The 26,446-nt window shown below is 32.8% G+C and overlaps 1 protein-coding gene across 5 annotated transcripts in view; it reads right to left on the reverse strand.

Moving 5' to 3' along the window:
- LOC129808058 (inactive dipeptidyl peptidase 10) overlaps nt 1-26,446 on the reverse strand; it is a 273,322-nt gene that overhangs the window by 67,694 nt on the left and 179,182 nt on the right. The window contains exon 1 of one of the 5 annotated variants that reach the window (XM_055857739.1): nt 4,544-5,222. The exons of the other annotated variants lie outside the window; for them this stretch is intronic. Within the exon in view, the coding sequence (XP_055713714.1) occupies nt 4,544-4,651 (108 nt within the window). The 5' untranslated portion in view covers nt 4,652-5,222. Of the gene's footprint in view, nt 1-4,543; nt 5,223-26,446 lie in introns of those variants that run through there. 5 annotated transcript variants of the gene reach the window in all.

The raw sequence follows: 26,446 nt of genomic DNA on the forward strand, positions 1-26,446 counted from the left end.
CTCCACAAATAGGGTAAGTGTGCCAAATTTCGCCATAGCTTCATGCAAGCGCCAAAGTCTCAAGTTAGAAATGTAATATCTTTAATAGAAATTGATTGTTTTATTCCTTCTACTTAAGGAAAGTTTCTTAGAACCTTGTAGACAGTTTATCGTCTTTATTTACTCTAAAATCATTCTTAATACATTTTAAAATAAATAAAAATGTAGACATAGGTTTGGTGCCCTATTTCGGCCACCTTCATTCTCATAGTTCCTTGCCCTTCAGAAATTCGTTCAATGCCTTCTTTACGTCATCTCGTTTGTCGAAGCTAAATTTTTTGTTATTCTTTTGTATTGTATAATCTCTAGAGTATGTAAAAACTAAAAATTCATGGAAATTCGAGGAACAAAAAAGGTGGCCGGAATTGTAAGCTGGCCGGAATTTGGCACACTTACCCTAGATTGAGAAGCTAAATTAAATTATGATATGGCTCAGTTCCAGGAGAAAAAATCCCATTTTCAATGCTGCCCCACTTCCTCCTACAAGATTTCATAAAGTCTCATAATCTACAAAAATAATGAATAATAGAATCTGATGAAAAGAAAAATCAAACAAAAATAGTTTTATACTGCTTGAACTCAATGAGAAAGCAGTAATATAATCCACTTTTCGAATTTGTTATACGGCTAGAGGCCAAACATCAAATCTAGGACAGTCTCTTTTTTCCCAATTTCCGCTTTCTTCACCAAAACTATGTTTTATTTTTGCTTAATTTCGAAAATAGCTTCTTGAATTTTTTTCATTTTCGAATATGTTTTGGAGGTAGTGAAAGTGGTTATTTCGTCCTTAGAACCTATGTTCAAAAAAAACATTTCGATATCGAATTTTAGAAGGTCAAATTTAAACCATTTTGGAGGGCGTATTTTTAATTTGATTCGCTTGAAGATCTTAGCTTAAAGAACTTGAAATTTTCCACCAAGCTGCATCAGACTTAATTATTGATTAATCGGTATAGTAGGGCGAAAGGAACGTCTATTGACACTTTAAGAACTCGTGTCGCACCTATTGACACCCTACTCTGTACCATTTGGGATATGAAATTTGAACATCTCTGTTTACAGTAAAAGGTATATTACAGAAAAAACGTTATATTACTTATATTTTACTAGATACATTAAATAATTTTCAACATTTTGACAAAAGTGTCAATAGGGGTTCCCTGTCGAACAGACGTTCCTCCGACCCTACCCGCAATAGATGTATCTTTCTCAAATATTTTTCAAAAATCTTTTTTATTTGTTCGAAATCTTGCGACACGGCTAGAGACCAAACGGTAAGAGATATCGACCTAATCGTTACTGCGAAAAGATAATACACGGAGAGCTCTCTCTCATGGAAAATCTATTTCAATTTTACAGGATACTCAAAGACCAAAGTTGTTTTATAGCTCTGAAGTTGATTTCGGAAGCTTGTTTGAATTTGAAGTATCTTTCGATTATGCTAAACTTCTATGTTTATGCATTCTGAAGAATTTTATTTTCCATCTAAATTTTAAAATGCATAAAACTCATCTATGTTAACAAAATACAAATTAAATTTATAAAGGCCAAAACACGCTCAGAATTCGAAAGTGCTAAATCCAAAGGCAATAAAACCCTAAAAATCTATATTCATAAAATTTAAATTTTTACCAAAAACCTTGAGCAAATTGAACGCTCCGTAATTTCTAATTAACGATATGTATAAAACATTATATAGTTTTATTAATTTTAGTGCTCGAACTTACAGAGTGAACAGTATAGGGTAAAGTGGTACAAGTTGGACAACGGTACAGTTTGGACAGGGCTTTTTTTCTTGATAAATTTAGTACATCATTTTTGTTTGTATATTTTTAATGCTTTAGTTTTATAATTTGGTTCCTTGTGCTTAAAAACAAATTTTGTACTGTATTTATCAAGAAAAAAGCCATGTCCAACTTGTACCGGTGAATTGTCCAACTTATAACACTATGTCCAACTTATATCACTTTTCCCTACTCGTACTATTAATATCTTTTTGTCAATTTGTTACCGGTCTGGGGAGTCTTGGGAGCTTTAAAGTGTAAACTGTTTAACTTATACCGCTGTTCAACGGTTATAAACTTAACCGGATGATTATGTCTACGAGGCCGTATTACTTAGCCTCACTCTTGATTCATAGAGCCTCGGTCAGAGTGCGTGATCTTCTGGTCCAGAGAGCTCACTCGAACCAGTACTTTTTGTTGATTCACTGAGAGAAATCCGAAAAAAGTTAAAATAACATTCCGGAAATGTTTATTTTACCCTGCAGTATTGATCCGAAATCGGTGTAAATATTACCCTTTTTAGGTGTATTAGGGGTTAAAGTTATCCTTTTTTCATGTTCATTTTACCCTTAGAAAGGTGTAAAATTAACATTAAAAAATGTTGATATATTTTTACACCTAAAAAGTGTTAAAATTATGAGGAAAAAAAGTCAATCGCACCCCCTTTTTTTCTCAGTCTTGGGTTGCCTATTACAACTCTCTCCCTTTAAGTGCTAGAATTTCATAGGATAGCATTGCAAGGCACTATCAGTTTGGTTCAGATGGGAGCTATTAACATTCTGTCTCTTTTTACTTAATTTTTGCTTTTTACTATTGTTCTTTTTTTCTTTTGTTTATTCTTGATTTCATGTCATGATTTTTCGTCTGTTCTTATCCTTTATTTTTAAATTCTGTCTTTATCAGACAATAAGAGGGGCGGAGACTATTTGTTTGGGAAAAATAAATATCAATAGGGTAAGTGTGCCAAATTCCGGCCAGTATACAATTTCGGACACGTTTTTTGTTCCTCGAATTTCAATGATTTTTTAGCTTTTGCATACTCTAGAAATAATACAACGCAAAAAATAACAAAAAATGTCACTTCGACGAACAAGATGATCTGAAAAAGACATTGGAAGAATTCCGGAAGGGCAAGGAACTATGAAAATGAAGATGGCCGAAATAGGCTACCAAAGTTATGTCTACATTTTTATTCATTTTAGAATGTATCAAGAATGAATTTAGAGAAAATAAAAACGATAGACTGTCTACAAGGTTTCTAGAAACACTCCTTATAAAAAAGTAACAATTAAATTCAATTTGTATTAAAAATATTATATTTCATACTTGAGACTTTGACGCTTGCATGCAACTATACCGAAATTTGGCACACTCACCCTATCAATATAAAAACTTTTTGACGTAGAGTCTTCTGTGGTCAAAATTAAACCTATCTGGATGTCAAATTTTTAACCGATTTGCTAATAGGATCGAAGAAATACCTATTGGTACGTTAAGAAATCGCATCCTGACCCATTAGCACCTTCTCTTTTACCATTTGGGATATTAAATATGAACACCTCCCTCATAGGAAATGATAGATTAATCAAAAATGTCGTTTGCATTCTATTAGATACATAAAATAAAGTTCAATATTATGACGAAATTGCTAATAAGTGTTCCCTGACAAACAGGGCCTTATTTGACCCTATTTAATTTTTTTTAAAGCCTTGAAATTTCCAACTCGAAAGTATAAATCTCTATATCGGTAATTCATTGGTGAAAATTCGTACTTAATTTAACTTGCTCGAATCTTTTTTAACACTAAACCTACCAAGAATCGGTCAAATTGACCGGTTTATAATATAACATATATTTAAACGATACAATGTCACTATCAAACTATGAATTTATAAAAATATGCATTTAATATATTTTTCAGTGTTTAAATTATAATTTTTTGCTCTTTTCCAAGACAAATTTGTTGAGTATTCTACCCTACCGCGGTTTGTCATTTGACCGACAAACGATCAAAAACGGTCGGTAGGTTTAGTGTTAAAGATTTTTTCTATTTTTCAGAAAGCTGTTAACAGGTCTAGTGACCAAATGGTAAGAGACATCCACTTTCGATCTTCGCTGACCCTCCCATAAGTCAATATTATTTGGAACAATATTTTTTTTTCTTTAACTCTGCTCTTACTCTATCGAAACCGCCGAAATCAATATTTTGGGTTCCAATGGTCCTTAAATTTGGCATTTAGGGTAAGATGGGGTAATTTTGAATCATGTATAACTTGGAACTGTAAGATTTCCTAACGGTTTTAGGTGGTAACAAGAAAAGAACAACGAAAAAGTATTCTCAAATGTAAATGTCTTGTACTTCTTCATAGTTTTCTTTCTTTCATCGATCATCTGAAATAATGAAAAAATCTCAAAATTCCAAAATAGACATGATTCCGAATTACCCTATATTACTCTAAAAAATACTCAAATTTTATTTAAAATATGGTTTCAGACAGTCATTTCTGTTAATAAGTTTGTAAAGTTGACATCTCTCACCGTTTGACCTGTGGGTCATGTAACGGACTGAAAGATGTACGAACGTTTCAAAAAATTATTGTATGTCATTTATAATCCTTTTAACAGTTTGAACAGTAAAATCACAACTTCCTTAAATTTAATTAGCCTTATCTCATATTTTCCAAATGGAGAGTGAAAGAATGACTTCAAGGGGCATTTACCTCGTCCTTTCCAATTAGTGTGACCTTCTTTATTGGTGTATTGACGACAATGGTCTCTCGTTTGTTGCTCTTTAAGTTACTCTTATTTATCTGTTGTGCCATCACCATTTTCCTCTACAATTTGAACTATTTGCACTAAAACTACTCACAAGCATACATATAAAAAACAACAATAACACCACAGAGTTTCTCTGGGAACACAAAAAAATTGCGCGGAATTTTACAATTCGGTTGAGTGATTACTGATGATCTGCATGATTCTTCTATAATTACTCTCAGACACTTGAGGACATTATTCTATACATAATATATTATGTTTCTGTGAGAAATCCATTAAAAAGTTTTAGCATCATTCAAGACAAAAACAATCACCTTACATTCTAATACAATGAACATTTATTATCTCTAAAACTTTATGTCTAAAAAGGAACAACACAGCTATAAAAGGGTCTTTGTAAACTTTCTATTTATCAAACTTTTTATTTATGTCTTTTTATAGATAGATACTACGTGTGTTTTTTTTTCTTTCAAGAGGAAGCAATAAAGAGACAAAATTAGGTACAAGGACTCCTTGACTTTTGGGCAAAGAGATAGTGTTTAATAACAAGTGGTCAGAAAGGACCTAAGAAGGAGCGGGAAGCGTATGAACTTTGCGAATGTTGAACTGGTACTAAAGTTGTCTCTAGATTGAAGAATTGGGTTTTGCATGGTACATTCATCGTGCTCTACGAGATTTCCCGATGTGCTTTTCCACACGGCCAACAACAATTTTCCTCTCGCACTACCAATAAATTTTCCCGCCAAATAATATTCTGCAGAAATTGGGAGAATTGCCGCTGAAATTTGGTCCAATTTATATTTGAGGGCACCATTAAATTAGGCAAGTGGGAAATTGACGACCATGATTAGAAATCATTAATATTTAATGGGAGCTTGGCGACAAACTTTGGGTGGCAGACGAGCTTTTTCTCACTCTCTTTCTCTCTTTCTCTGTGTCTGGCTCAAGAGAATGAATTCTGAGAGAGAAAATTTTCCATGACACAAGTTAGAACATTTTAAAAGTCTCCCGATATTCAAACCCAAATGAAACCTATCAACAACGAGCTTTTTCTCACTTTCCCTGTGAAAGTTCTTGTCCACCTCAGTGTCACTTTCACCCAAAATGCGTCACTGTGGAAAGAAATTTGTCTTGGATCTGGTTTCAAGACTTTCCCTTCGAAAATTCCATTCATGCATAAAATGTATAACACTCTACATTAAGCGTTATCCACATGTAATTAAATATTTAACCCAGTATAATATTTTAATTCTTAGGTGTTTTTAATTAGCTAGAAAGTATTACTGAATATTTGAAATTTTTTTTTAACTAATCATAGAATGACGATTGAGCTGAAAAATTATCTATAATATTTTATTGTACAATTAAAAATGATTTTTATTCATTAAACAAGATGAAAATTAATTATTTTGTTAAATTTTACTCATTGAGTTATAGTTAGTATTCAGTATATTAACTGAATCAATAGAAAAGTGATGACAATGAGCATGATATTGAAAAGCTTAATTTCTGTAATAAACCAAATTATTTATAATTGTTCAAATTAGTTTAATTAGTGCAATTAACATAGAATACTGTTATATAAATTGTAATCCGCTTTTATGGGTTTTTTTTTTAAATTAAATTCTTTTATGGGTTTACGAAGGTCACGAAGACAAAAAAGTATTTAATATTTTTCGACATTATAAAAAAAATATTTAATTTAAAATAATGAACGCATAGAAGTCCTACATTGAAATTTTGATCAAAAAGTGATCTAAAAGTTTTAAAGTTTAAAAATTGTTCAAAAAATCAGCCGTTGTAGTCAGATTTTCGGACATCTTTTTTTAAGAACTTACTTTGCGGTTCACAAGATTTCTCAGAGTAAATTCATCAGAAGCCGAAAAAAGCATATAGGGTAAAGTGATATAAGTTGGACTTAATGTTACAAGTTGGGCAATTCGCCGGTACAAGTTGGACATGGCTTTTTTCTTGATAAATACAGTACAAAATTTGTTTTTAATCACAAGGAACCAAATTACAAAACTCAAGTACTAAACAATTACTAGACAATTTCATTGGTATTATTATTAGATCAATGTTTCGTAGTATTATTTTCTATAAGTACTCCCAAAAATACAATTTTTTTTTCAAGAATCATTTTGTTCAAGTACCAGGGCAAATTTACACTCATGTTCAAATCTGCCATACTGACTTCTGACGATCTTGCTTGGAGTAATCAATAGTATCACAAAGAAAGTTTTTCGAAAAAGAAGTCTCCGAAAATCACGTACAATGGCTGAATTTTTAAATTTTGCTGCTCTAACTCCGCAGAGAAAGAGCAGTATATTATAATCCCTTGTTTTTTTCACTCCCCAAAATTTCCACCTTTCGCCCCGATGATAACTTTACTCTTTTCGCTTTTTAGACGATTTCTGAGATATGACGTCATGATGCTTGTCCGTCCATCCATCTGTCTGTGTGTCCGTTCAGTCATACCACGCCTAAAGACCAAACGTTTAGAGATAGTGTACTTGGGACCTTTGGTGGACTCCTCCCCGTAAATCGATCCTGGGACCATTAATATGCCCATAATTTCACTCCATCCACATCTCCCTTTGTCCTTCAAAATCATCTATTTTTTTTAGTATTCTTCGGAAACGTTTCGTGCGATTTTTTTTTCATTTTGCTGCTCCGAAATCAAAGAGAGGGCAGTTATATAATCCACTTTTTTTAACTTGTGACACGGCTAGAGGTCAAACGGTAAGAGATATCGACTTCCAGTCTTAGAAGACTCCCCACATAAGTCAACATTATTTAGGATAGCCTCTTTTCCTTTCCCCCCATCCCCCTCCACCACTCCAAATTCATATTTTTTTGTTTATTTCGAGAATGGCTCCTACGATTTATTACAATATGTTTTAGAGGTAATCAAGGCGAATATTTCGTCTTTAGACACCTATGTTCGAAAACCATTTCAATATAGAATTTTCGAAGATCAATATTTAACCACTTTGGAGAGCCTATTTTTTATTCGATTAGCTTGAAGTAGGAGTTTCTTTTTTTGAAAGATCTTGAAATTTTCCATCAGGCTGAATGAGTCTTTATCAGTGATTAATCGGTATAGTACAAGCAATAGATGTATCTTTCTTAAATACTTTTAAAAAATTTTTTTTATTTGTACGAAATCTTGCGACACGACAAATCCGAGTGTTATTCCTGGAATCGAATTGTACAACTCGTCATCAGATGTTCGCGTTACGAATTATTCAACTGTTTGGAAAAAAAATTCACCGGTGGCATAGGAAAGCGCCAACTTCAAATGGTTTCTCTGAAAAGATGTCAATCTGAAAAATAGATTAGTATGGAATGGAAACGTTTATTCCTGGTAACAGTTTTTAAAAGGCTCTAGAGAGCGTATTTCTCAAATGATTTGTGTCACGTTGGACTTGTTGGAAATGTCTTGGAATTCCCAATAACACTGATTCCAATCGGATGTGATTTTGTTCAGTCTCAAAAAGTAATAAAATCAATTTTATAACTTTCAAGCTATTTTAGACGAATTTTTAGGTAATTTACGAATCCATTAAAATCGGTTGTGAACTGGTAAATGGTATTTGATGTGAGGTATAGCATTTGAGGTATAGCGTCTAAGGCACAAGTTCGAGCATTTGCTACTACTTTTTAATAAAAAATTGTTGAAAATATAAATTAAATGAATTAAATATTGAACCCATTCAATGTGTATCTGGCCAGTGCTACGTAGTTTTGCAGCTCTTCCGGTGTTCGCCAGAGAATTCGTTTCTTGTTCAGAGAAACGAATTCTCTATCGAACACCAGAAGAGTTGCAACTAAATATTGAACCATTATGAGCTTTAGATTATTTTAAGTTTCTGTAAGATATATTGAGAAAACAATGAAGAACTTTTTTACGTAGAGTTGTTCATTGGATTATTTTGATTATCTTACAATTATACCTTTAAAAGACTTATTGAAATGTTCTCTAATAGAGGTATGTACGTAAAATGATTTCAACGATTTTCAATTTTACTGCGTAAAAGACTTTAAACATAGGGTGGAATGGGGCATTTTTGATTATGTATCAGTTTTGATATTTGGTTTTAAATTTAGTTCCAAACACTAATTGTGCAACCAAATTACATTATGATAAAGCTAAATTGCATTTTAAAATAGGAGAAAAAGGGCTAATTTCAGAGCTTTCCCAATTCAAACACTCAGAGAAATCCGAAAAAGTTAAAATAACATTCCGGAAATGTAAATTTTACCCTGCAGTATTGATCCAAAATCGGTGTAAATATTACCCTTTTTAGATGTATTGGGGGTTAAAATTATCCTTTTTCATATTAATTTTATCCTTAAAAAGATGTAAAATTAACATTAAAAAATGTTGATATATTTTTACACTTAAAAAGTGTTAAAGTTATGAGGAAAAAAGTAAATCGCACCTTCTTTTTTTTCTCAGTGAAGGTGCTCTATTTCCCCCTAAATATTCACTTTAAAAGTAATTTGATAAATTGACTTCTAATTTAGTAACTAGGCAGAAGTATCTCAATTCTGTACAACTAATCTTGAGATTGTCCGAAAACTTTCTGAATATGTGTCTTGTGTAGTCATTCATTTTTCAATAAATTGTAATCTAAATCTAAATTTATAGACCCTGATAAATCTAAATCAGCTTATATTGACAAAACGCTTTACTTTTATATGAACCAATGTGCAAAACCAAGTCTTAAGCCTATTACTAGAGCTTTTCAATACGTTAATTTGGAAGCTACGTAAATAACATGATGCATGTGGGTTCGCAGATCGGACTGGATCGAGTTCAGCGCGATGAATAACCCCTTGAGTTAACATTTAGATATTCAGTTCAGAAATTCTCATAAGGGAATGTTGGCATGGTTCGCACAGAGTGAAACTTCAAACAACGCCAATTTTCTCTTTGTTTACAAAGAGCTAATTAGTCATTTCTTAGCTACAAGATAGATAATTATTAAGCTCATGAGACGATATAAGAAATGGCAAGTCAGCACTTTGCAAACGAAAAGAAAATTTACATCGTTTGAAAATTCACTCTGTGCGACCAATGCCTACATTCCCCTTCATATTGAGAAATAATTATTTATTTACATATTATTGCTTTAGAATTAATTTATTATTGTATTTTATTTTTATCATTGTCAAATTTCACGAAGTCAATTTAGCTGCATCCAAAATATTTCTAGTGACACAACTACAATTTATTAATGCATTTTGAATACAAATAAATGGATATTTAAAATTTATAGTTTGAGGTAAAATAAACCTAACTATAGTATAGGCATAGAGTGAACCGGGGCACCTTTGATATTGGGATTATTTCTCCTATTTTTAAGTGTAAGTAAGCCTTATGATAATGCAATTTGCTTTCACAATTAGTTTATGGATCTAAATTATATCATGATAAGGTCCAGTCCATTTAAAATTAAGAAAAAGCCCAATTTTAAAAATGCCCTCATTCAAAGGTACCCTACTTTCCTCTACTACTTTTTTTTTTAAAAATTCTTGATTGCCTAAATTTTCTGTAAATTACATACATTATTTCAGTGAATGAATATTAGTTTTTTTTTTTAAATTTGCTCAAATAAATCTCGTTGAATTTAAATGTATTAGCATTTTATTAAATTTACTATAAGTATACATTCATAAAAATACCAAAACGCCAAAGAAACATCTTTAAAGATATTTTCCGTATTTAACCTCGTGCTGTAGAATATATAATATAGAAAAATTCCATAGAATTAAAAAAAAATGCGCAGATGTGGAAGGAAAAAATGTACAATCTTGCACACTTCTCTGAATTTTATTATTCACAATATGAAGCTTGTGGATAGTTCCTCAGATCCAGAAATTGGATTCTTCATCCTCAACTATCCGGAACGTTGGTAGTGAAAACATTTCATTAAATATTATATTGAGGATAGAAGAGAACACGGAGAGGTTCTCGAAAGAATTTGAAAAACAATATTTCCCATTTTAGCTATTCTTGGCGTGTTTTATATAAAAATCCCACACTCATTCTACCATTTTGTTTGATTCCGAAATACTTTTTCTTCCTGTTATAATATCACAAGAGAGTATATTTTTTATTCCTTCTTTTCCACGCTAACGAATTAATTACATGGTGTCATGCAATAAAAGACCACTTCAGGGGATATTTTTTATTGCTCCAACTTTAAAGAGAAAATTATATATAAAAATGCCTGGATTTTAATGTACTTCATGATAATCTTAAAAAAAATATTAATTTTAAATTTTAATAAATTCCCTATTTAAGGATGTCTCATCTTTTTACACACGGCGCGGCGTCTGATCTCACAACTGCTAGATTCAATTCAGTTTGCACCCCAAGATCTTCCATAAAAAAGAGCTTTGAAAATTTTTGTTGACTTATCTATTTTATTTCTTTGAAGTTTCAAACCAAAACCTTAAAAATTAAAATTCGGAACTCGGAACAGTTTCCTGAAGTGTTTGCAATGTAATGGCCGTCAAGTTTTTTTTTAATATTATATTATAAAAAAATAGAAAAAAGAAGAAAACTTATCAAACAAATAAAATTATTTTTAAAATAAATAAAAAATAGTACCAAATAAAATAATAGAAAGATTACTGAATGTATTTCAAAAGACTACTGATTGGTTCATTAGAATTTAGAAATTGTGAAATTAGGGAAAGTGATCATAATTTTGGACAGGGTGCTTATAAGCATGAGTTTTCTAAGTTTGAAGTGCAATATTTTCAATAATAATAATTCGTTTTGTTACTTTTTTTTCAGAAGGGTTGTTTAGAAACTTGGCTAACATCTTTATTTTCACTAAAATTAGTCTTAATATGTTTAAAAATTAATTTATATGTTGAGATGAATTTGATTGTAATTTCGGACAACTTGCTTGTAATTTTGGACACATTGCTTGTAATTTTGGACAGCTAATACGCCTCAATAGGATGTTTATTGTTCTTCATTTCAAGAACCTATCTTACCAAGTCTTCTTCCTGTTTATGTAAGGGAGCCGTAGACTGTTACAATGAGTTAGAAAACTTTCCATATCATGTATTAAAGTGAGCTGACCTCTGTACTCTAAGTATGCGCGGATTCGCACATTCCCTAGCCTTTCCGGAACCATTTTAAGGCTTTTTTTTAATTACATCGCTTTCGTAGGGATGATGCTCTTTTGTTTCTCCAGGCATTCATACAACCTTGTCATTACAGAAGCTAAAACTTTACAACATTTCGAGAAAAAAATATCTGTCCAACGTAAGAAGTATCACCTCACTGGTGAATCTAGGAGAAAATTGCCCACCAAGGTACCAAGGTAATTTTGCCCCGTAATTCACAAGGTAAATTTTACTTCAAGCTAAATGAACAAATCACTGTTAACGTCAATCAATACAATATTCAATGAATATTTATCAACATCACTTAAAAATATCCAGGAGAATTTCTTAGTATTGCACCACAGCTAAGTAAGCGCCTTAACAGCTTTGAGGATTAGCCGAGAGAAGGCTTAGCGTAACAATGGTAAACTTCATTTCCATCATTTTCCGTTAAGTCGTCTCTCGGCTTAAGTCGTAAGGACTTAAGACTAAAGTAAACACGAAGGTCTGTCATATTTCTCGTGAGCAATTGCTGACACTGAAGTTTCAACAAAGCAATTTTAACTCAAATCATATTCAAAATTTAACGAATTTAGTGATATAATATTTAAAAAAGAACAAATAAATTATCAAATATTGGAAGAAAAGTCCATAATTTTAATCAGTTTATTTTTAGTGTCCAATTTTACCCTCAAAGTGTTCAAAATTAGAAGCTGTCCAAAATTATGAGCACTTCCCCTACTTAGTTTTGCAAATTTTTTATTGTATGTAAATTTATTATTATTTTTAGAATTTTATAGGTTACCGAAATATAAAACACATAATATTTTTCTGTATTACGATTTGTTTTGTAAAGTTTGAATTTGAATTTTCAAACATCAACGTCTCGAAATTTTTTTTTGTAAGTTAGAAAAAATTATAAGAAACACGTGAGTAATTCAATTGATATAATTTTTTGCATCTTTTAGACTTGAATGAATTATTTTAAGAATGATTATAAAATACCCCTGTATTTAAAATTTACAATATATTCTAAATAGTCGGGCAGTCAGCGAATATGCTTTCCATATTGCTTTTTTGGTTCTTGCTCGAAGGCGATATAAAAAGAGGTAAAGAAAAATTCTAACACGTTAATTAATCTTTGGTTATTGCTTTTTGCCTCGATTGTCTAAAAACCCGAATGAACTCACTTTTCTTCCTGAATAGGCTTATAAGATAAAAGCCCTCCTCTTTTTCTGTATTGGAATACTTTTAAGGAGCTTTGCATTGAGCCACTCTGTAAGTTATTGCCTGAGATAAAGCTCCACCACCATGGCCTCGATTTGCGAGTATCAGACATAAACGCCAATGAAGAGCATTGATGTGGTTTTCGTCATGAATTTCAAGTATGAGAATTTTTGGTGTGAATGTTCAAATATTCATGGACATTGAAAGATAGGAACACTTTACAGTTCATCCAGAGAATACTCTCAAGAATGGAGTAGATATCAAAAGTATTATGGTGGAAAGTACAAAATTTGCGACACTCATCGCTACCAGAGTATCAAGACATTTCTTGCCAAAGAGATGCACAATTCTAACACGAATGTTCTATGCACTTAAGATATTAGTCTTTAGATAAGCTGATTTAAGTATGAGATTCTATTTAAGACATTAAAGAGAATTAGATGCTCTTTGTTCAAGGAATTAACTCAATTGTTTAGTTTTATAGAGAAAGTTTGCTGAAGTTTCGAAATTCTCTGTTTGTTCGATCAATCTCTAAAGTCTTTCAATACAATAAATCGTACCTTACATTATAGGGGAAACCGGGGCACGAACGAACACGGGGTAGCACCTAACACTGTGATTTTACTGCTCGACCTCAAATAGAGAGCAGTTATATAATAGACTTTTTTTCAACTTGTCACCGTCCTGCAGCTTAAATGAATGAATAGAACCAACAAGTCCATTTTGACAATGGAAGAACTTATTAAATAACTTTTTAAATGATTTTTTTCGATCATGTTTTCTGCGTAAAATAATACAAGTGAAAATCATTTTTTGATATGCATCACGTAGATTTAGGAAATCTTATTGAAAAAATTAGAAAAAAAATCAACACTAGAAAATCATTTTGTGTTTTCCTTTTATACTCCGCGTACGTGACTTGAAATTGTCTTTCCAAGTGTTTCAAAGGAACACTATTTCTTATTTCAAAATTTCCCCATGAGATATTACTAATAATTTATTGCTAATTTATAAAAAAACATTTTAAGTATAGATCCATTTTTTTATGATAATTTTTTATGCAAATAAATCCTTTATCCTCCTGTAGCAACGTTCTTTTTTGGTATGAAGTGAAAAAAAAATTAACAAAAACTTCAGGAGCTAAATTACACTTTAAAGCTGTTTTTGGGAAAATGCTCTTATATATCCTAAAATTTAATAACTAGGATCATCAAATTATCATCAATTGTGTAAGTAAAGTAATTTTATCATAAAGTTGTAGTGGAATCCACCTTCACTTAAAAGTAAGAGAGAAAAAAATCATTTCAAAGTTACACCATTTCAAAGGTCCCCCGATTCCCTCTACAGTTTCGTTTTAATGAGATTCCGTGTAGTTTTCAACATCCACCGCCGTCTTAGCGTTGGTGTCCAATCTTCAGAAAAAAAAACAGTGGAAAAGCTCTTTCACAGGTTGTATACAGTAATGAAAACACATGTTCGAATTTTTTGTATACTCAAAATCTCAATAAAAGAAGACAAAACAAAACAGAAGATTCTGCTCTGTTGGGTTTAAGGCTCATTTTTAACCAATTTAGTTAAATTTGGATTATTTGGAGAGATCTGCAATTTTCTTATCAATTCTTACTAATCGGCCAAGTAATCGTAATTGATTTATTTTTATCGATTATTCCGTTTCATTTGCAAGTATTTACTTCTTAGCCAATTTTCTAGTTCAAAATTATTTTTTCAATTTAAGAATGAATTTAATCGTTAATAAACCGGTATCCACAAAAAAAATATGCAAAAATTATAATTCACAGATAGGTCTATCTCATGAATGCGAGCATTTCGCAAAGCTGGGACGCTTTGTCATCTCTTAATATTTATATTCAATTTAATTATGCCTGAGAGGTTTATTATTATTTCGTTAATAGTTTGTACCTATTCAAATTTGGATCAAAATTATTTACAGTTCTCACATATGAATCCAATTTTGATATTTAATTTTCATTTTAAAACACAAATTTTATAGATATTTAACCTCAAACCGAAACAACCAGTAATTTTAGTTTAAGATTTCTTATGGCATCTACACAATTGAACCAATTGTCGTCAAAAATTTCCTTTTTTAAACTTTTCAGAATGTATCTATGTTGTAGTGTACATCAAGCCTCTCCCTAGATACAGATGCTCAAAGTTTAAAATTTATTTAAATACTCATACTTTGGCGGTCTTTACTTTTTAATCTTCAATATTTGAAACCTAAACGAAATGCCTCAGTAACCATTAAAAATGGTTGAGGCTTTTATTTTATATATTAATTTACATAATTAAAAAAATAAACGAAAAGTGCATTAATTAATTTATTTTTTTATTTTTTCATCTTTGCAAAAACAGTTGTTCAGATACTCAAATAATATGCTGTTATAAACAAAAACATTACTTTTCTTTTTCCTTGTATGTTAGATCTCATTGTCTAACGATAGCGCTTTTTTTGTAATAGTTTCGATAAAAAAAGCTCCTCGTAGTTCTGTATTCATGAAAGTGTCAAAATTTTGAACTTGGAGCCTCTGTATCCAGACAATCGCTTGACCTAGATCGGATTTTATATATGTTCTGAAAAGGCCTTAACATCAGCTAGAACATACCATAATTTCAGCTTAATTGGATGAGTTTTTTGTTTTGATAGTTATTGTAAATGGCGGACAGAAACGTCAAATCAAGATGGCAACCATTCCATCTTGTAGATGTCGGTCATTTTATCTTAAGTTCCCAAAAAATTGGATAATTTTTAGCCAAATACTTCTATAATAAGGCTTTAAAAGGACATTATAAGCAATTTTATAACATAAATCATGCGTTCTTAGGAAGATAATAGTAAAAAAAAAGTATTTTAAGAAAGATAATAAACAAAATCAAAGTGGATTATTCTAGCCAGAAAAATTTTGAATAGATCTGGACAATTTACTACATTGAAATCGATTTTGGAATTGCAATTTCAAATAACTTTTTCGCGGAGTCGTTTTTTAACAAGAAAACGTATATTTGCATTTCGTTGACTATTACTGAAACTTCAAGTATCCTTATGAGGATCATTGTACCTTACTTGGTACATGACATATCCCTATATACAACCCCCTGGCGAGTTGCATGAAATTTGAAGTCACTTTCTCATACTTTGATTTAAATTTATATGGGATTTTTTTTTGCACTCGCTACCGTTATGCTAAATATTTAAAAAGTGAGAAGTTTTTCCGTATTATAAGATACCTTTCCGTATGGAGGGATAAATATACTGAATTTTTGTTTAAATAAATTTTTTCCTCGGAGCACTGTGAGCTGAGTCCGAGATCAATTTAGGAATTGGCTTCAAATAGCTCCAAATAAAAAGGCCAACTTGCCAGGCGCTTGCCTATATACTTTTACATGGTAGACCGGATTGGCGAAGACTTTAGTAAGTGCTAGAATTAATAAAAGTCTCACGAACAGCAGAGCGCAAAGTCACCCGCAACGACAGTAATTTTGGATAACTCTAAACGTGTTTTTACGTCATAATAAACCGACTTCTTATTGGTAATCAGAGATTACTAAAGTATTATACTGCATTTCTATAGTTTCTGAGATCTTTTCTTAAATGGAACCCAAAATACTTCGAAAAATCTTTACCAAATGATATTCCCAAATACTTTCTCGTGTTCTTTGGCAACTTTTCCCCTAAAGTTTTAACTATCATTTTCTTTTAGCTAATAAACTTTCACAAATAGAAAACTTTTAAGAAATTTTAATATAAAACAAGAATCTTGAATATATTTAAATTTCATACACGATTATTTAAAGAAAACTTTTGACTCATAATATTTTAGTGGAAATAAAGTATTGCAAAACATTAAAAGATACAAAGTTTTTCCTAAAGTATTTTCACATCAAGTGCAATAGGGTAATGTGGGGCAATTTCAGGCATTTGAAGTCTTTTTTAAGATGATCAAAAGTATATGATCTTATGTTCAATCTTTAAGGTATTTTAATACAGGTAGTTCCTCTTTCATATAAACTATTTGAAAAAATATAGCACATTTCTCAAAATCCCTAAATATAAAATTTTCGAGAATATTGCATGCCTGAGATTGCCCCTCCTAGCCTTACTTGCAATTTTTCTACTGCATATAGTGCCTTAATATATACATATAGTATATAGAACATACTAGTCTATAGGTTTAAAGTTCAACGAAGAATTTTTCTTTAGGGGTAAGTAGGGCACCTTTAAATGTGGCGCAGCTTCGAAATTGGGATTTTTCTCTTATTTTTAAATAAAACTGAGCCTTATCATGATACAATTTAACTCCACTAAAAAATTGAGAAGCTAAATTACATTATGATATGGCTCAGTTCCACTTAAACATAGGAGAAAAATTACAATTTTAATTAAGCCCCACTACCCCCTACTATTTTTTTTTCTCCAAAAGAATGTCTTCATTTCCGGAGATTTGTTTATTTCACTAACAAAAAGGAGCATTTACAATTTTAATGTTTTAACAAAGTTAGTGAAATTTTGCTTCTATCTTTTTGCAGATGCTGTATTTTACCGACGGTGAAAAGCTCGTTTTTTGTCCAAGAGAAAAAGTGGCATCCTGTTTATCCAGCAAAGGACGGAAGAAATAATTTTTCACCATTATGTAAATCGCGTGAGGAAACACGGGTGTTTATGGCTTCTGACTTGTAAAGGATGGTGGTGCATTTTCTTCACCAAATATTATCATTGTCATTGGTGCAGCGGAAGCTGGCGAAATGCTTTAAGTATGCAGAAAACGTTGAGTTACCCCAAGGCCCCTGGCACTGTACAATATAGGACTTAGAATGTGAGTTTATGTAGAGTTCTGAGAGGGTTGCGTTTTGTGGTATACAGTGATGAGAGAAGCTGTAATCTTTCCTTTTTCGTTCCCTGCCCCAAAATTGCATCACCTCAAGAATTTCTTGAGGCATCACATATCTCATACTGTCTTGGATTTTCCACCATGGAAGCAATATCCATTAAATGTCAGCAAGAGACTGTGTTATTTAGGATACTTTCTTCCTCATGGCATTTAATGTAATCAACACAAGCACCAATTGATGTTGATCTATCCTGCTTTTCTGTCCAACACGTTTCACTTGAGCACTCTCTCGAAACATTACAATCAATAGTTAGAGCAATGTAATTAATGATGACTTACGAAATCACATTTAGTTCAAGAAAATCCAATTCTTCCTTTTCTTTTTCAAAATTAAGACAAAACCGTTGGGGATGACTTGACTATAGAACGTGCTAAAACTTTCTGACTTGAGAAACTTAACGCGTGCTGCATAACTTATTAGATATACTCCTTGTTTAAGTCTCTTGGCAAAAATCATCTTTTTTTTTCAAAATGAACATTGAAAGTTCGATAATTGTGCAACTATTCCTAAAGCTTATGTAACTGGATAAAGCAATTTGTAAATTGCTGGATAAGGCAATTTGGACAAAGCAAGAAGCGTTAGTATACAAAGTAAAATTAAGTAAGAATTGAAGTAAATATAAAATGTAAAGTTTTATTGCTGATGAACAATACTTTTACCCCAAGTATTACAGTAAATTCTCTCAAATTCGAGAATTTGGGACCGAAATGTCACCCGAGTTAGAAATGCAACGATTTTTTGTCCATCTGCATACTCATATTAAATTTACGTACTTATACACTGAGAAAAAAAAGAGGGTGCGATTAACATTTTGTCCTCATAAATTTAACACTTTTTGTGTGTAAAAATATATCAACATTTTTTAATGTTAATTTTACACCTTATTAAAAGTAAAATTTACATGAAAAAGGGTACCTTTAACCCCTAATACACCTAAAAAGGGTAATATTTACACCGATTTCGGATCAATACTGCAGGGTAAAATTAACATTTCCGAAATGTTATTTTAACTTTTTCGGATTTCTCTCAGTGTACTTATAATGCAAAATCACATCATAACTTAAGCAAACCTTGCAAATTTTAGCGTATTTGCTTCTAACTTGAACTTAAAAAATGTCAACAAACTTTTTGAAATTGAACTGCCTCCCGAATTAAAAAGTACAGTGCCCGCTCTCTAATCCGGATCGGCGTAATCCGGATGAGTTATCGACGGTTACATTTATATTAATTTTGAGGTCAGGTATGCATGTGTGTTCAGCAATGAAAATGAATTATCCTGTGATGTTTTTGTTAATTAAGTGAAGTATAATAGCGTAGAATTCTCTAATTATGTCGTTTTAGTCTTTTTAAAACTTTTATTCTAATTCTACAAAAAAAACTTGTATTAAAATTTGCGAGACGTTGAAAAAATTCAAAAAAAAATCATCCGGATTACAAAGCGGGCACTGTAGCCCGATCTTAAAGGAGCCGAATTAGCGAGTGTCTACTGTATCAGTATTAGTTACTCCAAAGAAGCAAAATTTTATTCTGTTGGGAATTCTGTTATAGTCAAAGAAACGTTACTTGTAGGTTATTTTTAAATAACTCTGATGATTACATCAGAACAGCCCGAAAAATAACGTAAGGCTTTTGGAGGCTTTAACTTAGAGAAACACGTAATTTTCACAAATAAAATAGAGACTCTCAGAGCCAAAGTGGTCTATCGTATATGAATTTCCCTATTTAGCACACTCTTGCTCTGAGTGATACAATTCACGCCAATAAATGGTAAGTTCTTTCCTTTGGGAACACTATTTCATTTCGCTCATCTTATGCTTTCGTATTTTAGTTTCAAATCTACATTTTTGATCGCCGCACTACTGTTATAAAACCTCTAAAACCCTTTATTAATTTTCATGGTGGAAAAGTTCAAGTATCTCGGAGTGTTATTTACGAATGATGGTAAGATGGAGGAAAGCCAAGCTTAGCCGTTCGGCTAAGTTATCTATTTTTAAAGCTGTGTTTATTCCTAGAGAGACAAAGTTAGAGGACAAAGTGGCCTAACAAGTTTCGAGACGAAAATGTTACTGTTCGCATGAGCAGTGAAACTTTGAATTTGCTGTACAAGTTACAGCTTAGAGGGAAGTGGGGATCTTTTGAAGATATAGGTTTTTTCTTCAATTTTTAAGTGGAACTGAACCTTACCATGTGTGAACCTAGATGGGGTTTACTTAATTAACATTAAGGGAAGTCGAGAAACCAAGAGTGCAACCTGTCTTTCAACTTCCTTAGAATGAACTGTCCAGCGCGACTGAAGCTCACTCACTAAAGTACTGGTGTAAATTGCCATGAGCAACAAGAGCACCATATAACAATCTTCAACACCCGTCTGGGAATGATGGGTTAGATGTGTCAAAAGAATGAATGGTTAGGATTGGTGCGAGTTTGACCGTCGGTCGACTGGGTTAGCAACTGTCGAATGGGTCGTACGCTCTACACTAAAACCAATTATGGCGCTAAATTTCATTATATTAGCTCCAATTCCATTTAGGAGAAAACAGCCCTATTTCAAAGGTGCTCCACGTCCGTCTATGCACTTATGCACAATAAACAGGCTCGATCACTGAAATTTCCTATTCAGAAGAATACGGAAATTTTTCTCTTTGTTAGGAAACAGATCACAAACATTATTAAAAATACATTCTGACAGTCAGTCCTATTAAAAAAATATTTGGATAAGAAAGAAAAAGAAACCATGCAAAAAATACCTTGGAAAACTGTTTCACAGATGTGAACAGGGGGGTGACATTAGCTGTGAGAAATGCGACCGATTTTAGTGTAAATTTTTCCCTGTTTTCGTACACATTTCACGAGATATCTCCAAAACTGCGTAAGTTACCAATTTGGGGTTTTCGGTTGCCTATTCAATATTAAGTTGACTTTTATTCTGCATTTATATTTTTTGCTAATTCATTTTACACAGACAGAAAACAGCCAATAAACCCAAAAGTTTTTTCGGCGCACTAGAAACATATGGGAAACATAGGAAATGTCATGCCCTTGGACGTGAAGTTAACGTCAGAGTCGGTATATGTTTTTTTTTTTTTTAACTTATCATATGGTTTATTTTATTCCCGTGCTTGTCTTTCTACAACGTGTAAATCGTTCCCCATTAGGAAATAGAGGAAAATGCCAATGTTTTGTACAAAATCTTAAGCTCCTAAGCTTCGTAATGACTAAATTTTTCCTATGTGATTCGAATGTGAGTTACGAAAACTGACAAGAAGCTATATACCATAGGACGAACTCTACGACGGCGACAAAATCTTCGTTTTTGAAACGAGGTGACGGAGAGTCACCAAGACTGAAGGAGGTTAGTTTGAGAGCGCCGTTCCATTAAAGGGACGTTGCAGCCAACTAAATAATGTAAGTAAGTGCCCATGCTTCGTAATGACTGTTTTTTCTTATATTTCTGAATAAGTGTGACCCCGCATTATATTTTAAAAACTGGGGACTTTCTCCTATTTTTTAAGATATGGGTGCAATGATTCACATTTATTGTTAAAAGTCGGAAAAAATTAACCAATACGAAGCTTGCGATCGTATGAAGCATGGGCACTTTCCCCTAATGTAGAAATTTGCTACTACCTGACGATAAAATAATCTTCATCTTACTCAATTTAGCTCTTCGGGCTATTATAATATATTACATAGAGTTTAAGCTAATATAAATTTATAATTATATCACCCGATAATAGCATCAAATGGAAAATCAATATGAATTGTGACACTCTGCCTCTAATAAATATTGCACACATGAGTGCTATTTCAAAGATATTTGGCATAGATTCAAAAAATGCATCGTTAGTGTTTCTCCTTATCTTACTGCTCTGCCTCAAATTTTCAACAGAATCATTTTTGCGTTTTTAAACTTTTGAGGTATAATTGCATGGAAACTTTCGTAGATGAGAAGAAAGAGGGAAAATCAATTGAAACTTGAAAAAAAGCTGCTTTAGTAGCTTTTTGTTCCATTCCAGGATTTAGTCGAACGTTGTGCTTCAAACACCAATCTTCTATTCATTTTCTCACCTTTTTGCCCCAGCAAATAGCATTTGAGAAAGTTAGGGCTTTTATGAGAGTTTTAGGGGGGAGAAATGGGTGTTACAAACAAGTACGGACTAATACTGATATAGGATGCGATGGTGCGAAAGCTCTTTAGAAAACATACCCTCTTCTTCCAAACAGAAAAATGTCAGGAATTTGCGAAAATAAAATTTTTGGTAAAACTCCTGAAGGAAAAATTTCAAAATTTTCCTAGAATGTCTCTCTAATTTCCCATGAGAATCTGACTGCAGGTGAAATATGGAGCATACCATCATGATGAGATCCTTTCAAACTGTTTCTGTTCTCTTCTTCTTCTCTCGCTCTCGAAAATTGCATTTGAATATTGCACACTTTATTGTACACTTAGTACGTATCTAGAGTTTTTCTAACATAAAAAAACTCAACAGGAAAACGACATTGCTACATAGGGAGAAGTCGTAGCTTATAGCCACATTGAGCGTAATTTACTTGTAATTCTAACACATTTTATCCAAATGCAGTGAAATTTTGTCCAGGAGCTTTCACTGGTATTGATCGATTTCTATTGATACTCTGAAAAAAAATGTCTTGTTAAACGGACAAATGGATTTTGTTGAAATTTTGTGAAAAGGATATTATTTTCTAATTTGACAAAACTTTTTCTTGCATTTTATATGGAAAAACACCCTTTTGACAAACTTTTAACAAGATCCAGTTGGCCACCGATTTGACAAAACTTTTTCATATTCTGTATGGAAGAACATCCTTATAACAAACTCGTCTTGTTAATTTGACAAAACTTTTTCTCAGAGTAGAGAAAAAATAATAATAAGAAGAAAAATTTAGTCAATATGAAGCTTGGAATGGAACCGTGCAAAGCATGGGCACTTTCCCCTAAACATATTCGAAAATCATTGAAAACGCTTGGGCAACGGATTTTGGTCCAACAAAATGGTTGCAAAACATGACGTAGGTCGTTCCGTCACACGTAGGAGTGACCGGAAATGATATGGCGGATGCAGCAGCAAGACGGGGAGTGTGTGCACCGGTGGTTCAAGAGGAAATGTCGAGAACGGAGGATTGGTTCGCGACTGCTAGAAGGGAGTGCTGCATAAGTCAGTGGAGAATGGCATAGCACACGGGCGAACTGGATAGATACGGCCATTCTATTTTGCCAAATTGTAGTATACAATCTTGGTTTAAGGGAATGGGAAATCTGAATTGGGAATCCATTGTCATTATAAGCAGACTAATTTCGAACCACAACGGTCTGAGAGCTCACTTGAATAGGATATCCATAACCGAGGACCCATTATGCGCCGAATGTATCGAATACGAGGACCAAGCGCCTGGCAAAGTTGGCCTTTTTATGTGGAGCTATTTGAAGCCAATTCCTAAATTGATCTCGGACTCAGCTCACAGTGCTCCAAGGAAAAAAATTATTTAAACAAAATTTTAGTATATTTACCCTCCATACGGAAAGGTATCTTATAATACGAAAAAACTTCTCACTTTTTAAATATTTAGCATAACGATCACGAGTGCAGAAAAATTCCTATACGCATTTCTATGTGAAAGTAAGAAATTGGCTTCAACTTTGAAGGTCACTCGACGAGGACATTGATCATATCCTCTTCAAGTGTTCTAGTTTCGAGGTTGGTAGGGAGGAGCTTGTTGACTCGTGCAACGCTATATCCCCTAACCTCTATGTTAGAGACATATTAGCGCTGTGTCTAGAGAACAAGCTACTTGGACCGTTAAAATTAAATGCAATATTTGTAAAGAGAAATAAGTTAAGTGTATAAAATTTATGGTAGTCTGGCTATTTTCACTCATAGTAGTGAATTTTAAGTATGTTGTAGTCCGTTTCCGTTATTTATTGATTATTTATTTTTTAAGTTATTGACAGTTTGATCCTTTTCAGGTTTTTATTGGACAGGATATCGGTCAAAATAGGCCTAAGGCCTAAGACCTGAGCAAGGGGATTAAGGGGGGGTGACAAAAAAATGACGTAGGCCATATCACAGATACTACGTATCTAGGCGTGGTCCAGCGGTAGGATTAACAAATCCGAACTCCAATCAAGTTTAAATACAAGTTTTTGCTGTATTTCGGCGAAAAAATCGCTTTCAACGAGGTCTAAACTATTGGCTAGCCTTTAAAACTAATCAAAATGATATCCTGAGCAATCAGCTTAGCAGAGAAAGAGATGAAATCTAAAAGAAACTAAACCAGTTATCAACTAATTTTAAAATTTGTCACTTAAATCGACTTTTGGCTTTCCAAAACACAAAATTTTTCAAATTAATTAGAACCGGAGATATGGTTATTCGAAAATTACATTTTTGACCCCTATAGCTCAAGTCAGGGGGGTCGGAAGGACTTAATTTTGGTCTTTAATCGACAGCTCTTAGGCCCAGCTACAACATACTGAAATTTGAGATCGATCAATGCCATAGGGGCTAAGTTATTGAGTTATTATTGTCGATATTTAACTTTTGCCGAAAACCGTTTGTCGATATCTCTTTCCGTTCTGTCTACAGAAGCGTTTATACTTCGGACGAGACGGACGCCGTCCACAAAGTCGATTTTTGGCGCATAAAATGATATTCGTGATCTATGAGAGTCAAAACGTGTAAATCCAAAATTTTAGACCCGATCCGATGAGGTCGGATTTCATCTCGGACTACAGAAGCTGAGATTGTAATGAATCTCAACTAAAATCTTTTAGGGGAAAGTACTCTCTCTTCGGACATTCATGTCTTCGAATAATGTGAATTTCTTTTATCTTCCCTAAGACATTTATAATAATTATCACGTAATTATCAATAATTGATGAAGAGGTAACTAATAATTAATAGAAATGTGAAAGTTTCTTGGGAAAAATAAAAAAAAATGACATTATTCGAAGCCATGAACGTTCGAAGGGAGAGTACTTTCCCCTACACCACGTTTTAAATATCGGAAAGTTACGAATTTTGAAATTTTGACTTGCAACATTTTGTCTCATATTTATTTCCATCTATAAATAATTGAAAAAACAAGCGTTTATGCAGAAAAATAATCTTGAAAATAAAACTCAAGATTACGTGAATTGCTCTACTTAGGGCATCACCCTATAACACAAACTTTCAAATAGCCGAACAAATGTTCGTGGATCGTTTACAGAGACGCCACAAACTGTACTAAATTTTTGTCATATTTTTATAGAGAGCAATTCCGTGCTTCTAAAGTCGTTAAATTGAGACATGTGCATAGTCATGCACTATAATTTACAAAGTGTTTTTACGCTTATCAAGAGAGAAAAGTGAAAATTAGCATAGCTAGAGAGATTTTATAATTTAGTCACTTAGCGTTTTATCTCAAAATTATGCTGCCTAAGTCAAAGTTTGAAATATCATTACTGTATTTTGCTTTGGTAAACTTTCGTACAAGTTACCCATCATGGTTCCTTCCTTTCGTTCAATATGTTAGTTATACCATTATATGAGAAACCTCCCACATCTTCAAACATCTTGACAGCATTCATTTTGGCACGATAAAAAGATACGACATCACTAAGCTTAAAGCTCGTACCTCCCGCATCTTCAAATATTCAATATAGTGACATGGTGAAAATTCAAGGCGCTTATCTATCCCCCGAATTACAGGGGGTGGGTTTTATGTTGAAAAATTCAGAGAGGGGTCAAAGTGCGTATTTAGGTGGTGGCCTTCTGTCCTGGTATTTTTGGTGGATAGACCTCCCTTGTTTCTTAATTCTTCAGCGATGTGAAAGTTAAAAAGACGTGGAATAAATTAATTTAAATGACCACCCTTGAGCATAGCGGGATACATTGGAAGAGGGTAGTTCTTTTTGAAATTTATGTATATGGATATTTGACTGAATAAGTGGCTTAATGGGTGTACAAGCAACATTTATTGCACTTAATCACACAGCGAAGGGACAAAATACTTCTCATTATTTCATGATGAAGTTGAGAAATAAAAACACCCCCTACAGTAACTTAACGAGCTTCAAATGCTACACCAGAGGCCACCAATAAAAATAATCGTGAGATTCTTGGATACGAGAAATCCCTCGATAGAGACGCCTGGTATTATTTATGGTGTGTCCAGAAAAGAGAAAAGCGTGTATAATGCTAACAGAATTGACCCACTTTCCCATCGTCCCTTAAAGAAAAATCTCAACCTTTTCTTTCTAAAGGCAAATCTGTCCCCACAACTATATGCTAAATAATCTCACTAGAACTTCCCCCCAAAGCAGAATATACTTCTACAGAAGATGACGCATTTTCTTTGGAGGAACATGCCTCAAAAAAAAATGTTAATTCACCGCACCATCAAGCTATATCCGCAGACAAATCACTCTACTATACCGTAGAACGGAAATGAGCATATTTATAGATTTACACCAGCTATTTCCAGCAACTTTCGCCGCACATAAATTAATGAATTTGAGCTTTTTTCGGATATACGAAGATGAACACACCCCCAATACTGAGATAACACAAAAT

This window comes from Phlebotomus papatasi, chromosome 3, assembly GCF_024763615.1.
Source record: "Phlebotomus papatasi isolate M1 chromosome 3, Ppap_2.1, whole genome shotgun sequence".
Classification (NCBI taxonomy): Eukaryota; Metazoa; Arthropoda; class Insecta; order Diptera; family Psychodidae; genus Phlebotomus; species Phlebotomus papatasi.